Raw genomic sequence first — 16,245 nt, forward strand, 5'->3', positions numbered from 1 at the left:
GAGCGCTGCATGGCTCCCCCTCCATTACGCTGGCGAATGCTCTGTATGACTCCCCACCAAAAGCATGGGCCTCTGCCCTCCCCAAGAAGCAAGGGCTCTCCACCTGCAGGGAGAACAGGGGTCCTTAGTCCCTCCCACCCTGAGATGAAGGGATAGGAGTAGGGTAGCTTCCAGGCCTCGCCCTTGAGCCTGGGTGTATCTGCTTGGATGGGTGGACTGGGCCAGCAGCATTCTTCTCTTCCTGCCTTCCACAGTCCTCTGCTGGGCTGGTCTTGGTGGCTCCTGCAGTTAACCCCACATTGAGGTCCATGGGGCTGTTCAGTCCTCTCAGAGCTATTGTTTCAGGCTGGCTGCAGACGTCTCTGAATTGGTTTCACCTGGGTCATATTTTCAAGCTTTGCTTTCACACCCCTGGGACAGAAACCTCAGCTTTCGTTACACACTGTAAGTGCCAGTATAATCAGATAATTCCAGGAGCTGGGGCCCTCAACCCAGGCCTGTGGTGCCTATGGCTAGTTAGTCCTGCCCTGCCCTGCATCGGTGCTCAGGTAACTCTGGCCCTGGCTGGGGGAAGTGCTGTGACTGGCGCTGCCTCTCGGTTGGGAGTGGGATGTGGCTGATTCACCACCTGCCATCACCTGGGTGCCAGCTCTGCCTGCTCCATGCATGGTGGATGAAGGGGCTCTGGTGAGGCTCCCAGGGACCTCTGGCCAGGGAGTGAAGGCTGGCGCTCAGCCCAGGACCCCTCTAATCCTCGCTCCAAATCTCTGGCCAGGGGTGGGCTGGAGGATTATGATCTAAAGCACAGCTCTGCAGCTGTCGTCCTCTCTATGGGCCGCGTCCTGGATGTTTCAGTTTCTTGCTCAGACTCCTGCACTGTATTCTGGGTGAGGCCTGCACAGCCCTGTTGGTGCCCCCGTACTCCCGTCTGTCGCTGCCTAGTGTGTCGCTGCCTAGGCCTGAGCCCCATGTTTGGCGTTGGGCACTTTGTGCTGGAAGTAGCTATGCAATGCTGGGGGAGGGCAGGGAAAGAAGAGGGACAACTTTTGGATCAGAAGATGATACCGTAGCCCAAGAACATAGGACAAGCCTCGAAGTTCCCCTTAATACACTTACAACAGCATGCTGAGAGCACAGTGGTTGTTAAAGCATTTTATTCATTGAGACCCTTCCAGGCAAAAGGCGTCTTGATTCAGTAAAGATCAGTGGCACGTCTCAAAGAGCCGACTTGGCCACTCATAGAGCCCCACTCGCTGCATCTCCGGTACTCCCCTGGCCTCAGCAGGTATTGGCGGCCTCTGTAATTCGGCAATTCGTAAAGGATCCAGTGCCCATCCAGCACAGAACAAGAGAGCATCTCAGGGGAGCGTAGCTGGTCCATGACTTGCGGCGAGTCCTCGGTTAACTCTGCCATGTTGCCTCTGTGATCCTCCTTCTCATAGATCTTTATTCTATAGGTGCCCCTGTGCTGTGACAGAAAATGAGACAGAAAATGAGGCTGCTGTGGTCCTGGGTCCTGAGTCAGCCCTGTGCCCTTCTCCAGTGATGCAAAGGATGCTTAAAGCTGCCTCTGCTCCCCAGAGGAGGAGAATCCTTGAATGCTGTAAAGGCAGCACATCCACCCTTTTGACTCAGATCTACGCCAGCCGTGACTCCCACCCTTGGTGCAGGGAGCATGTGTGGGGTGGGGAGGAGGGAGCCCAACCAGGCACAAGGGGACAGGGCTGCAGTGTACAATGCTGGCCAGTCCTCAGCCAGCACAGTGCTCCCATAGGCCTGGGGTTCTCAGTCTTTTTCTTTCTGAGACCCTGTGACAGGGCGTGCTTGCCGCATGCTGGTACTGCAAGGGTTAACTCTACTCCTTGGGCAGAGGAGGTCACTCAGCCTCGGCCCTGCTGGGCATGCTCCATCTGGAAACCAGGTATAAAAGGGAGCAGCTCAGCCCAGCTCAGCTCATATGGTGTTGACTGTTGAGGAGGAAGGTGCTGAGGCCCTTCCTTAAAGGCGGAAACCAGAGATGCCAAGACCCAAGAGAACACCCAAGCTCCTGCAGACACCCAAGGAGCAACGGAGCTGCAGAGGGCTGCACAGGCTGAGGAGCTTATGGACATTGGCGATTCCAGGACTACTACACCAGGGACAGGGTAGGAAGTAGCTCACGGGGACGAGGCATTGTACCAAGTGGTGTCTGTGTGTTTTGGATGGATTCCCCACTGACTCAGTGGTCAGCATTCCTGCCACTGTTAAGGCCCTGAGCTGGGACCTGTTGGAGAAGGGAGGGCACGGGTCCCCCTACCCGGTCACCACTCCCCTCGTGGTGGCCCACTTTCCTGAGCGTCCACCAGGCCAAAGAGCCCTACTGAACAGGGCAGCCGTACTGACTTGGGCCACAAGGACACAGAGCCCTGAGAAAGGGCAGCCACACTGACATTTATACGTAGGCCAAGCTATCCCAAGACAAGCGGTGATTGTATAGATTCAGCTGCGGGGCCATAATTACCCTCACCCTGTCCCAAGAAGGGATGGGGCACACCTGCCCCATGAGAGGCCCCCCTAACATGCTGTAAAAACTCCATGGCCCCCTATGCCAGAACAACTGTTTTTCTGCATATAAAAGCCAGGGCTGGCATTAGAGGGTAGCAAGCAGGGAAATTATCTCTGGGCCCTGCGAAGCTCAGCTGCTCTGGCTTCAGTTTCAGGCACGGATGGTGGAGCTTTGGCTTTCTGCCCTGGGCCCCAGTGAATCTAATACCCACCCTGCTTGGAGGGCTCCCTGAAAGTTGCTCGTGGGCCCCCAGGGGGCCTCGGACCCCTACTTGAGAACTGTTGCCATAGGCTACGCTAAGTTCTGCTGGAGGGCATTTCAAGCTTCAGCAGCCCCAGAATCAAGGAAACAGAAAAGTTACTTTGTTCTAAAGAGTCACAGAAAATATTGGGCCGAAATCTCCCCTCACACTGGTGGAACTCTGTGGGCTTCAATGAGTTGTTCCTTATTTTACACCAGTTTGTGGGGAGTGGGCCCAGTGTATCTCCAAATCCCCAGAAGTTATGGAAAAATTTTCCCATCTTAACTCAAAGTATGTTGTCGGTCACTGTCTATATTCTTAACCTAAGGACAGCTATACCCACACCCTGAACAGGCAGTAGTAGTGGAAGGTTTCCTGTCCTCTCCCTGCCATGTCCCCCAGCCTGGAGGGATGACCACTAGGAGGAAGAAAGCAGTTCTTGTTTACAGTCCTTGGTAGCTCGGCTGAAAACAATCAAGCAAGTGCCTTATGATAGTGGCTTGGACAACATTGCCGTTTTTTAAAAAGCAAAATGGAACTCACAGGTGGGATCATCCGGCAGGACTTAATGGAGGTGCTGAAACCCTCAGACCGCATGTCAGGATAATCTCCCCGTTTCAGAAAGAACTGCTGTCCCTGGAAGCTGGGACGTTCATAGAGCATGAAGCAGCCACTTTCCACACGGACGGAGTTACAGCGGCTGAGCTGACTTTGCAAATCTGAACGGTCACTGCTGCACTCAACGGAGCGGCCCTGGAAGTTTCTGTCCTCGAAAAGGATGATCTAGTGCCAGAAAGAAATGGCAGAGTTTTCAATAACATCCTATACAGTGTGACAGCGTCCTGGCATTCCAATTTCTCTCCATCCAGCACACTAAGCCTGAAGTGTCTGGGCCTTGCATTTTACTCACAGTGATGATAAATTGATATACTCCTTTAACTTCAGTGGAATTGATCCTCATTTACACAAGTGTAAGCGAAAGCAGAATTAGACTCTCTAAGAATAATATACAGCGACTAATAGAGGCAGTAGGTCCCCTCGCTCTGCATTCTTGTTCTCTTCTCCTACTGCTATAGGCCAGGAGTAACTCCTTTGTCATTAAGAGACTAACTCTGATGTAAATGAGAGGAGAATCAGATCCCTGGCTTCAGACTGACATACCAAACAGTCCAGTCGAGACAGGTTTCTCTTACCTTTCCCATCGTAGCTGGATTCAGGCTGGAAGCCATAGTACTTCAGCTGGGCAACTGCCTTTTTATACCTCACAACCAGTGCTAAGTGTGCACACGTTAACAAAAGTCTTTTCTCTGTTCATAGAGCCAGCTCGTGACGCTGGGGTCTCATTCACTCTTTGTACTAGTGTCCATAGTTTTTGTGTAGTGGGGAACAGGTTTTATTCCTATTGTTACCGGTGACCAGTTCTGGGTCCTAGATCTGTCAGCACAGCCATTTTTACATTAAAGACAACATAGTTCAGGAAAAGAGAGAAACTTCTGGCCGAGTGACAGAGGGGACTGGATGTCGATGCCATCACAATCCTTTTCTATAGAGTCTCTGCAGTTGCATTTTTACTAGTGAATGCATAAGTGGGACAATAAAGACAGAAGAGGGTTCAAACAACAAAATAGAAAGTAGGGAGATAAAAACAGAAATGTGTACGTCAAAAGGGCTTTGGTAGACGTCATGCGTGTTTTACCTATTCAGTATTTTTGGGTTCAGCAGGAGTCTGGAATGGCCTCCTCAGAGACCAGCATGAGATGAGCAGTAGGTGTGCAGTGTCCATCTGCACCTGCAGCCACACAGGGCTGTTCTGAATCCCCACATGTGGTCATTGTATGGTACTAATGTATATTTCTCTCACCACAATCTTTTTCTGTTTTCACTTATTTTTTCACTTTATTTAATCCCTCTTTCTATCTTCATGCTGGGAATTTCCTTCCCATGCCTGTAGAATATGTACTGGGAAGCTACTCTCTACCCCTGGATTATATAACTTTCGCTGCTTAGATATTCAAAAGCTGTTTACTGCGCAGGAATATTTTCAGTGTCTCATTCACTCAGTGACTTTATATTTTAACAGTGATGGCTCTGAGAACTAAATGTGTGTCCTGAAACATAAAGGGTTTCAGTAACCCTATTGAAAGAAAAAATATATTCAATGCGTAAAGAGAATGCTGCCATTGCTATGCTCCCGGAGACATATCTAACAAATCTGAAGCTTGTAAACTGAATGGAGATGGGGGTAGGGCTCTCAGTTTCTAGTTGCTTTAAATTCTTAAGTGAGGGGTATTGCTTTACTAATACCTCCCAGAGCTAAGAAGTATACGGAAGGGTCAATGGAGCCAACTCTAAGCACAGACTGTATCGCTTTATCTTTGGGAAAGGCAGGCAGGCAGGGAGCCTGATCCTGGATGATGACTTTAGATCCCACTTGGTGCTCAGTCAGGTCTCCTTTGGCATCAAACCATGCATTGGTCTTTTATACTTTCCCGTCCTTCTCGCCACCACACTCCTCTCTAGCTGCAGAATCTCCATCTGCAAGTCCTGTACCCAGGCTTCTGACAGGGCCTCTATGGCCAGATAGGCTGGAACTGGGTTAATTATATCCTTCCACACTCTCACTGGTCTTCCCATCAGGCCTCATTGGGGGAAAAATAGAGTTGCCAGGAGTCCATTTTTTGACGGGAACGTCCAGTCATTAGGGCAGTCACATATTTAGTGTGTAAGGCTTCCTCCTCCCAGTGTGAGAAAGCATTGACAACAACCGGCACATACTTGTTACCCCTTGGTGTTAAGGACCTATCTCAGAAGAGCTTTTTACCTTCTTTGAAAGCTGGATTGTGTCTGGCACAGATAAGAAGCATCTTCAGGTCCTTTTTCCATTTTTGCCAACCTGTCTTTGGCCTCTGCCTGTTTGGGGTGGGCCCATGCACCCATAAGAGCAGATCTGTTTGCATATTTTTTTGTGCCACCCATACTAAACCATTTTTTGATTTTACACAGAGGAGTTCTTGCTTTATATCGAAGTTTTGACCTACATTCATGTTTTGGCTGGAGGCTTGTTCCCAAAGGGGTCCTAACTTCACATCCTGTTTTTGAAGGCTTTTTGCCTTATTGTAATTGTTGCTGGCCTCAAGTGAAATCTGTTGCAGGAATAGTTTTCAAAATGGTATCCCATGGCCAGGGCGGTCCTGTGTCTGCTGCATTATTGATTGCTAGGATAACTGTCTGGGTTGTTTGTTTTCTGTTAACTAGGGACACTTTTTGTGTGTATGCTTTAATTTTAACCATGTCCACTTTGTTAAACTGTTTGGCAAGATTATTTAGCATTTGCCACATAGTACTGAATTTGATTGGTTATTGGTAACCTGATATTTGTTCTGAGCCCATTATGCCAGCATTAACACAGCTCCTCTGAATACGTAATTCAAGTCCAGAACAATGGTAAGCTTAGAGTGAGATTCTTTTTATCAGTACACTGATAACTTCTGCTAATTTTGCAAACACAGCTGATTTACTTATCTAGTTGTACTATAAAGTTTTTTACTTTGATTGCTGCTAACCTTTTTTGGTTTGTGTATATCGTGGCTACTGTCATCTGTATACTTAATACTTTTTAAAAAGTATTTGCTGGCATGAATTTTTTTCAAAGATTGGATGATAGGTGTTAGAGGGGCTCTTTTTACACTTAAGCCAAGTTTCTGTGTGCCTGGGTTCCCCTACCAGCCAGTGGCAAGTGGCAAGGCTTATGGGAGACACCAACTGGACAGCAGGTCTGGAGGGACTTTGATACTCTGGAAGTGAGTATATGAAATATATGGTGACCTAGCCAAAGGGCCAAGCATGAAGAGGGAGCACTCTCAGTCATCAAGACAGAAAAAAGGGTAACTGACGGAAGGCAGTGCCAGACCGTGCGAGAGCTGATCCCCAGATGTAGCCACAAAGAGGAACCCAGAGTGCAGAGTGAACCCCATGACAGGCTGTTCAATACAAGCTCCAATACAGCACAGAACTTAAGCTCATATGTAATTTTGTTAATGGGACTCTTCAGGAGCTTCAGTTAAGCACAAGCTTAAGTGTTTTGCTGGATCAGGGCCTCACACTGTCCCCCAGAGGCCATGCTGAAGGCTTCCAGAATGCCAACAGGTTTTGGGCAGTCTGTCTAGAGGCAGGGCTACACTAAAAATGCTGCATCAGCTCAGCTGTGCTACTGTAGTGTTGTAATACAGACACTCCAACACCAACATGAGAGCACTCAATGTAGTTAATCCACCTTCCCGAGAGGCAGTAGCTCCGTCAAGAGGGAAGCTCTCCAGCTGACATAGCGCTGTCTGCGCAAGGGATTAGGTGGGTATAACTGTGTCGCTCAGAGGTGTAGATTTTTCACACAAGTGCATGGGGCTGTTCAATCCCCTCAGACCTGTTGTTTCAGGCTGGCTGCAGACGTCTCTGAATTGGTTTCACCTGGGTCATATTTTCAAGCTTTGCTTTACACACCTCTGGCACAGAAACCTCAGCTTTCGTTACACACTGTAAGTGCCAGTATAATCAGATAATTCCAGGAGGTGGGGCCCTCAACCCAGGCCTGTAGTGCCTATGGCTAGTTAATTCAGCCCTGGATCGGTGCTCAGGTAACTCTGGCTGGAAGTTCAGCCCCTGGCTGGTGCGAGGTCTGTGGCTGGTGCTACCCCTTGGCTGAGACGGGGATATGGCTGATTCCTGCCATCACCTGGGTGCCCAGCTCTGTGGCTGAGGGGGCTCTGGCTGCTGCTCCCTGGTGATGCTCCCAGGGACCTCTGGCCAGGGAGTGAAGGCTGGTGATCAGCCCAGGACCCCTCTAGTCCTCGTTCCAAATCTCTGGCCAGGGGTGGGCTGGAGGATTATGGTCTAAAGTACAGCTCTGCAGCTGTCCTCCTCTCTATGGCCCAAGTCCTGGATGTTTCAGTTTCTTGCTCAGACTCCTGCACTGCATTCTGGGTGTGAGGCCTTCACAGCCCTGGAGGTGGCCCCGTACTCCCATCTGTCACTGCCTAGGCCTGAGCCCTGTGTTTGGCGTCAGGCACTTTGTGCTGGAAGTAGCTATGCAATGCTGGGGAAGGGCAGGGAAAGAAGACGGACAACTTTTGGATCAGAAGATGATACCGTAGCCCAAGAACACAAGACAAGCCTCGACGTTCCCCTTAGTACACTTACAACAGCATGCTGAGAGCACAGTGGTTGTTAAAGCATTTTATTCATTGAGACCGTTCCAGGCAAAAGGCGTCTTGATTCAGTAAAGATCAGTGGCACGTCTCAAAGAGCCGACTTGGCCACTCATAGAGCCCCACTCGCTGCATCTCCTGTACTCCCCTGGCCTCAGCAGGTGTTGGCGGCCTCTGTAATTCGGCAATTCGTAAAGAATCCAGTGCCCGTCCAGCACAGAACAAGAGAGCATCTCGGGGGAGCGTAGCTGGTCCATGACTTGCGGCGAGTCCTCGGTTAACTCTACCATCTTGCCTCTGTGATCCTCCTTCTCATAGATCTTTATCCTATAGGTGCCCCTGTGCTGTGACAGAAAATGAAACAGAAAATGAGACTGCTGTGGTCCTGGGTCCTGAGTCAGCCCTGTGCCCTGCTCCAGTGATGCAAAGGATGCTTAAAGCTGCCTCTGCTCCCCAGAGGAGGAGAATTCTTGAATGCTGCAAAGGCAGTGCATCCACCCTTTTGACTCAGCTCGACGCCAGCCGTGACTCCCACCCTTGGTGCAGGGAACATGTCTGGGGCGGGAAGGAGGGAGCCCATCCAGGTGCAAGAGGATAGATGGGTTCAACTCTGGTCAGTCCTTAGGCAGCAAAGTGCTCCCATAGCTATGGTAGGTTCAGAGTGTCTCAGGCTTCAGCGGGCCCAGAATCAAGGAAACCGAGAAGTGACTTTGTTCTAAAGAGTCACAGAAAATATTGGGCCCAATTCTCCCCTCACACTGGTGGAACTCTGTGCGCGTCAGTGAGTTGCTCCTTATTTTACACCAGTGTGAGGGGAGTGGGCCCAGTGTACCTCTAAATTGCTAGAAATTACTGTCATTTTGAACTATGGGAGGAAAATGTATGTGGCTGTTTACTGTCCATAGGCTTAACCACAGAATAGCAGCATGCCTTGAACAGGCAGTAGTAGTGCAAGGTATCCTATCCTATCCCTGCCATGTCCCCCAGCCATCCTGTAGGGATGACCACTAGAAGGAAAAAAGCAGTTCTCATTTTCAGTCCTCAATAGCCTGGCTGAAAATGATCAAGCAAGTGCCTTATGATGATGGCTTGGGCAACGCTGCCATTTTTTAAAAGCACAATGGAACTCACAGGTGGGATCATCCGGCAGGACTTAATGGAGGTGCTGAAATTCTCAGACTGCATGTCAGGATAATCCCCCCGTTTCAGAAAGAACTGCTGTCCCTGGAAGTTGGGACGTTCATAGAGCATGAAGCAGCCACTTTCCACACGGACAGAGTTACAGCGGCTGAGCTGACTTTGCAAATCTGGACGGTCGCTGCTGCACTCAACAGAGCGGCCCTGGAAGTTTCTGTCCTCGAAAAGGATGATCTAGTGCAAGAAACAAAGGGCAGAGTTTTCAGTAATATCCTATACAGTGTGATTGTATCCTGGCATTCCAATTTCTCTCCATCCAGCACACTAAGCATGAAATGTCTGGGCCTTACATTTTACTCACAGTGATGATAAATTGATATAGTCCTGTGACTTCAGTGCGATTGATCCTCATTTACATGACTGTAAGTGAGAGCATAGTCAGGCTCTGAGTGTTTAATATCCAGGGATTAATACAGATGCTAATTCCCCTAGGTCTGCATTCTTGATTCTCCTCTCCTATTGGTATAGATCAGGAGTAACTCCTTTGACATTAACAGACTAAAGGCTGGTGTACAGTACCACAGTAAATCCATCTAAGTTGTGCAACTTCAGTTATGTGAATAACCTAACTTAATTTGACGAAGTTAGATCCACTTACCGCGGTGGCTATACTGTGCTGTGTCTTCCCTTACGCTTCTCCAGGAAATGGAGTACACAAATTGATGGGAGAGTGCTCTCCCACCAATTTAGCATGTCTTCAAAAAACCTTCTAAATCAACACTCGCTGCATCTATTGCAGCAGTGCCGATCTACCAGTAAGTATAGACATGACCTAAGGTTATGTCTACACTATTGCTCATGTCAGCTGTGAATATTCCACCCCCGAGTGACATAACTTACAAAGACATAAGTGTTCCTCTGCACAGCACTCTCCCACCAAGAGAACTTATGCCGCTCACGGAGGTGGTTTGCTCTCCCATCGGCATGCAGCATCTCTACCAGACTGCAGTGACACAGCCATATTGTTACAGCTGCACCGTTGTATGTATAGACATTCCCTAACTCTGATGTAAATGAGAGAATCAGGTCCCTGGTATCAGTCTTACATACTGAACAATCCAGTCCAGAGAGGTTTCTCTTACCTTTCCCATCATAGCTGGATTCAGGCTGCAAGCCATAGTACTCCAGCAGGTTAACTGCCTTTTTATACCTCATAACCAGTGCTAAGTGTGCACATGTTAACAAAAGTTTTTTTTCTCTGCTCATAGAGCCAACTCATGACTCTGGGGGCTCACTCACTCTTTGTATTAGTGTCCATAGGTTTTGTGTAGTGGGGAACAGGTTTGATTCCTATTGTTACCAGTGACTAGTTCTGGGCCCTAGATCTGTCAGCTCAGCCATTTTTACATTGAAGACAACATAGTTCAGGAAAAGGGAGAAACTTCTGGCTCAGTGACAGAGGGGATTGGATGTCGATGCCATCACAATCCTTTTCGATAGTCTCTGCAGTTGCTTTGTTATTAGTGAATGCAGAAGTGGGACAATAAAGGCGGAAGAGGGTTCAAATGACAAAATAGAAAGTAGGGAGATAAAAACAGAAATGTGTATGGTAAAAAAAAAAGTCAAAAGGTCTTCGGTAGACATCACACGTGTTCTAGCCATTTAGTAGCTTTGGGGTCAGCAGTACGGAGTCTGGAACATCCTCCTGAGAGACCAGCATGAGATGATCAGCTGTTCAGTAGGTGTGCCGCGTCCACCCCCACTCGCAGCCACACAAGGCTGTTGTGAGTCCCCAGGTGTGGTCATTTGCTGCCCACCTCATCACCTCACATTTGAAATGGTTGAGCTTGTATCATATATAGCGTGGCAGCCTGAAGCCTGGCAGTCTCCCATCAGGCGGAGTGACATGTAAAACATTTCTTAGAGAGGGAGTAGTTCATTCCCATTTTGCTCACTGGTGTGACAGCATCCACCGTGGAGCTGGTTGGTAACCTCGTCCAAATTGATCATCTGCTGATGAGTCACTGTTGAGCACCTCCCATGTATCTTTAAAAGTGACAGTAGTGGTATTCTTCCGGATTCTGTAAAGCAGGTTCTTTACTGCAATATAATGCCTGGATGTTACAAAGCAGGATATTAGAGAGGACTCACAGACACTTGGAGTTTGTTGGTCTCATAGTCCCTGTTATTCTCATCATTTGATTCAGTTGCACGTCAATTAGCTTTGTCTGGGGAGAGTTTAATCACACAGGAGCACAGTATTCTCCAACTGAATAGCAGAGAGTTACTGCCAAGCCGTGCAGTATTTGTGCGTTAGCTCCCCAACTTGAGCTCATCCTCTTAAATACGTTTATATTTTTGCAGTTAATTTTCTGAGCTATCTTGGTGATATGATCCTTACAGGTAAGTGACTCCTAGATATACTGGCTTTTGGTTATGTGCCAGTCGTTCTCCATTCAAGAAGATGTCATGTTCTCGTGAAGTGCAAACATGACAACACTGTCTTTGACGTAATGGGCTTAAGTTTCCACTTCTCTCAGTCACCACCGATGGCTGCCATATCTTGGATCAGGTTATCCTTAATCTTTTTGAAATCTCTGTCTCTTGAGGCTAGGCAGATGTTGCTTGCATACTTGAATGGCCTGGAGATTGTTGGAGACAGATCATTTGAAAACATGTTAGAAAATAGTTAGTGTTGTACCAATAAAATAAAAACCAGCAGGATCTTATTAAAGGGAAAAAGGCAAAATACCACATTTATTGTGAATACAGAAAGAATCATAGTAAGCAGTTAGTTATAGTTATAACATTCCATTCAATCTCAAATTTATTCTCACATTCATTCATACAAACACACACACACACACACACACAGGTTCTGCAAGGTTGTTATCATAGTTACCAGCCTTAGAGTTGCCCATGCCAAGCCACTGGCCAGGTGGCCTGGACATGAGGAGGGAGCAGGGCCTTGTCAGATGCTCATCTGATGCTCCTGGAAGTTGGTTTGCAGAATCAGACCCCCAAAGTTCTCACTTTTTAGAGTCTATTTTTATAGGAATTTCTTCCTATGCCAGTCTATGGGAATTGCTTCATCATGCTGTTGCTGAATCAATCAGCAGATAGCACATTCCTGACGGCTCCAAGATGTTATCTTGTTCTTTGGTTCTCCCATTCTTGAGGCTGTTGGGTGGATTCCAGTCTGCCCTCCGGGGGGGTCCTCTGGTTATTTCCACTTGACGCCTTCTTCAGCCGATGGACACTGGATTCTTAGGCTGGCACCTCCCTGATCATTCAGTTATTATCCACACCAAGCATCCATCCACATACATCCTCTATCTCTATTTTAATCACAATTGTTAATACAACAAAAGGGCGGGGAGTCTCTGGGTGCTGTTTCTGTTGTTAGAGTATTGCTTTGAGTCTCTCTCTCTGTGAATTGCTTTGAGAACAGACTCGGTCTTAGAATGTACTAACACAATTAGCAGCTTGCAAGTTTCACACACAGAGGGAGAGAAACAGGACCAAAAACCAAGAGAGCTCTTAATTAGTAATACCCTGGAATTGAAACTCTGGGGAATCAAACTCATTTGTGATTTTAATACAGAACTTCTTTAATATGATCCAACATAATCCCCCTTTTGACACTAAGATTTATAATCGTCAGTGTCACTTTCTATGTAGCCTATTCAAGAGAAAGTACTGTGAGGCAATTTGAGTTTGTGATTCCAATTCATGCCACATACATGATCCTAGTGATGTATCTTTACTACAAGGTTCTGGGGCAACAGGCAAGGTGAGGCACACCCACTTTTGAGGAGTCCATTCGGTACAACCTCTAGTGTCCAATAGCTTCCCTCCCTCCCCAGCCCACTGGCTCAAGGTCCAGGGTAGCCAAAAGGATCCCATGTGTAATATGGGGAGTGGGTTAACCTTCAATACCTTTGCCTCCAGGGACTGTTGGTGTGCAATTTTGACAACAATTTCTCCCATTAACAAGTCTGGTTTACAATGCTGGAAACATATTGCATCCATTCATATTGATAAGTGTCAAACAATGATCTCTTTCTTTAACAAATGCATCAAACCCTTAATATTTCCCAATATGACCCAGAACATTTTGTGTTCCAAAGTAGCTAGTGCAAGTATCTGCATTTCAGTGCATCCCATAGCTATGGCTGTGTAGTTTCCTATTTCTAATATTTTTTTTTTTTCTTATGGATAAGCCATGTGGTAGTATTAAGCCATTACTAAAGATTCCATTGGCCTTTTAGGTTACCCAGACCAATTTGGACCAAGTCTACATTGGCATGTACTTGTTTTTGTATCAGGCTGTCCTGTAGCTGGGACAGAAAGCTTAATTTATTTTTAAGTTCCTGCAGGTCTTCAGTATTTTTTTTAAACACACAACAGTGCGAGCAACAACACAAAACACAAGACAAAACATAGAACACAGAACACAATTTCTATTGTGACAGTAGATTCATGGTATTGGGTTGCTTTTCAGCTGGCATCAGCTTTTCCTGATTTTCTGAAAGACAAAAAGAACATGTTTCTACCCCTTTTGGGGTGGCAGATTATTGCTTAAAATATTTCTTTTACAAATACCCTTGCTGATTGCAGGCAAAACAGAGAAATTGCCCCCATATTTTCCTGTTTTTGTTCTATAGGCAGGCCAGGTTTCAAAGGCTTTTATCTTAAGGGTTATGGGGAAATTATCCCACTGTTTAGTCATTAAATCCCTGAGTTTTCCTTCTTATACAGCAGACCAAGTTTATAATGTTTTTCCTGCTGTGTTAAGCTTTAAGTTTTATTTACAGGTAGTAACTGAGAAGCATCATTACCATACGACCTTAAAGGATTTTTTTTGTTACAGGGATACTTATTATCATTATTATCCCATGCCTTTTATTTAGACAATTTGTTTGCTGACCAGGTATGTCCTTTATCTGCAGCTCCTTTGTGCTGCTAGTTCTTTCCTTCCTTTATCATTTAGGTCATTTGCATTTTCACAGAAACTTCCTGCTTTTGGATTTAAAGCCATCAGCAGCTCAGAGACTCTATCTTAAAAGGGACACAATCAACTTTCACCAGAGTTTTGATTACTTTTAACTTCTGCTTCCAAAACACACAGCAATCTGAAAAAGAAAACCCAACCTATTGTGGCTCCCTTTGGAGCCCTAATAGCATTTTAATTAAGTAGCATGGTATGTTTGCATTTCTTTTGCCCCTTCTACAATATACCCTGCACATGTTCTGGGGCAAATGCACATTCCTTCCATAGTTTAACTTCTATAACATTATCCAGATCCATTTTTACATAAGGTGTCACTATTTCTTTTTTTGCTTACAGAGTTTTCATGTACCTTTATCAAAGTGACAGTCTGATTACTCAGTGTTTCTAACATTGCTCCTTTTTGTTTTGTGCACCTCACCCCTGCTGTTGCTTCAGAGAGGCACTGTCTTTTTTAATTTTTTTTTTTTTTTACTACAACTCTCATCTGCTATTTTGTTACAAAAACAAACAAACAAAAAACAAACAAAAAGAATCCAAAAAAATTTTTTTTTATATTCTCCTGATTTTGACTGCCCTGCTGCAGCCACAACTTAAAAACATTTTAAATTTTGTAAAGCATTGAGTTACCTTTTAAGGGTTAAATGCCAAATCCCAAAGCCAAACAACACTAATTACCTGTGTCTAGCAAAAAGGTCTGTCAGTTTTGCAACTTTGAATTAAAGAGTCAAATGGATTTTTAGTGGCATTATTTAAAAAAAAACAAAACTAACTGGTCCTTAGAACTTTACATATTTACACACACACAGACAGATACATACACATTTTCTTTTCCTTAACATCCCTTCCACACTGCTCTGTTTTTTACATCTTACATTCCCTTTATACATTTGAGGCAGTTAAGTTCCAATAGAACCCTCTTATGTTCTTTTAGCAAATTTGACTAAATTGTCCAGTCAAATGATTTTAATCAGATAGTTTATTTTTGCCTGGCTAATTTACAGACATTCCTTTGGAAAAGGGCCCATTTTTCTTTCAGAATGGCTGCAAAGAAACCAAGAATGCTCTAACACTTTTCCTTTTTAACATTTTCGGTTAAAAGTTGTTTGGGTGAAATACAAAGTTTAACTGCTTAATTCCCTCCAGCCTCTGCAGAGTTAACTTTTTTTTTTTTTTTTTTTACTCTCTTTTCTCTTTGTAATTATGCCTGGGGGTGCCGTACATAGGACCTTCTCCCCCTTTACCTGCCTCCCTCCAGCCTCTGCAGAGTTAACTTTTTCACTCTTTTTGTATTCCTGGAGTGCCTCTTTCACTATTTTCAGCTGGCTTTGGATATTTGTAGCCAGCACCTTCCAATTGTCTGCTCCCTTTTCCATTTGTGCCTTTTCCTCTTTACATGAAGACAAGCGGAGGGAAGAATCCTTACATGTCTCCCACAACAACCAAATTGCTGCTGCATCTCTTTTGGCAGCACTAGAAGGTTTGTATATGAGGATATACTGAGCCAATCTATCCTCTAGGTCCGAAATAGTGCAGACATCAGCTAGGGCTTGTTTAGTCCAAGGACTGTGCCCAAATTTTTGAAGGATTTGTTTAAAAGGTGTAATTTCTTTAACAAAAGGTGAGGTTGGAGTTCCTTCTGACTCCATTCCTCCCTCTGGTACTCGCTTACCCTGTTTTCTTTTAAACATCTTAACATGGATATTTCAATCTCTTTGTCACTGCTGGTATTACTTAGCAAGTGACACAGCCTAGATTCTGAAATCATAGCTTAATCTATGCGTTTTTCCCCTGCTACCTTCTCGGAGGCCAGCAGGTCCTGTTAACCTGTTTCTCCCTGCTACCTTCTCGGAGGCCAGCAGGTCCGGTTAACCTGTTCTTCCCTGCTACCTTCTCGGAGGCCAGCAGGTCCCCTGCTACCTTCTCGGAGGCCAGCAGGTCTGGTTTAATCTGTTTTCCCTACTACCTTCTCGGAGGCCAGCAGGTCCCCTGCTACCTTCTCGGAGGCCAGCAGGTCTGGTTTAATCTGTTTTTCCTGCTACCTTCTCGGAGGCCAGCAGGTCCCCTGCTACCTTCTCGGAGGCCAGCAGGTCTGGTTTAATCTGTTTTC

At 46.1% G+C, this 16,245-nt stretch overlaps 3 protein-coding genes across 3 annotated transcripts in view; all 3 read right to left on the minus strand.

The window, feature by feature from the left end:
• Positions 1-1,172: 1,172 nt before the first annotated feature.
• On the minus strand, positions 1,173-3,999 carry LOC311528598 (gamma-crystallin B-like). Its single transcript, XM_084643815.1, has 3 exons — positions 3,980-3,999; positions 3,330-3,569; positions 1,173-1,468 (listed from the first exon to the last, which is right to left on the minus strand). The coding sequence occupies exons 1-3, from the start codon at positions 3,986-3,988 to the stop codon at positions 1,193-1,195; spliced, it is 525 nt and encodes a 174-aa protein (XP_084499941.1). The 5' UTR covers positions 3,989-3,999; the 3' UTR covers positions 1,173-1,192.
• A 4,001-nt stretch (positions 4,000-8,000) lies between these two features.
• On the minus strand, positions 8,001-10,935 carry LOC311528635 (gamma-crystallin C-like). Its single transcript, XM_084643899.1, has 3 exons — positions 10,267-10,935; positions 9,119-9,358; positions 8,001-8,331 (listed from the first exon to the last, which is right to left on the minus strand). Exons 1-3 carry the CDS (start codon positions 10,300-10,302, stop codon positions 8,056-8,058), a joined length of 552 nt encoding a protein of 183 aa, XP_084500025.1. The 5' UTR covers positions 10,303-10,935; the 3' UTR covers positions 8,001-8,055.
• Positions 10,936-11,612: 677 nt separating this feature from the next.
• Positions 11,613-16,245, minus strand: part of LOC311528633 (uncharacterized protein C2orf80) — a 38,786-nt gene continuing 34,153 nt past the window's right edge. Inside the window, exon 10 of the mRNA XM_084643897.1 lies at positions 11,613-11,766. Coding sequence (XP_084500023.1) covers positions 11,704-11,766 — 63 coding nt within the window. The 3' untranslated portion in view covers positions 11,613-11,703. The remainder of the gene's footprint in view (positions 11,767-16,245) is intronic.

This window comes from Lepidochelys olivacea (genome assembly GCF_965140295.1).
Source record: "Lepidochelys olivacea isolate rLepOli2 genome assembly, chromosome: 11".
NCBI classification, from domain to species: Eukaryota; Metazoa; Chordata; order Testudines; family Cheloniidae; genus Lepidochelys; species Lepidochelys olivacea.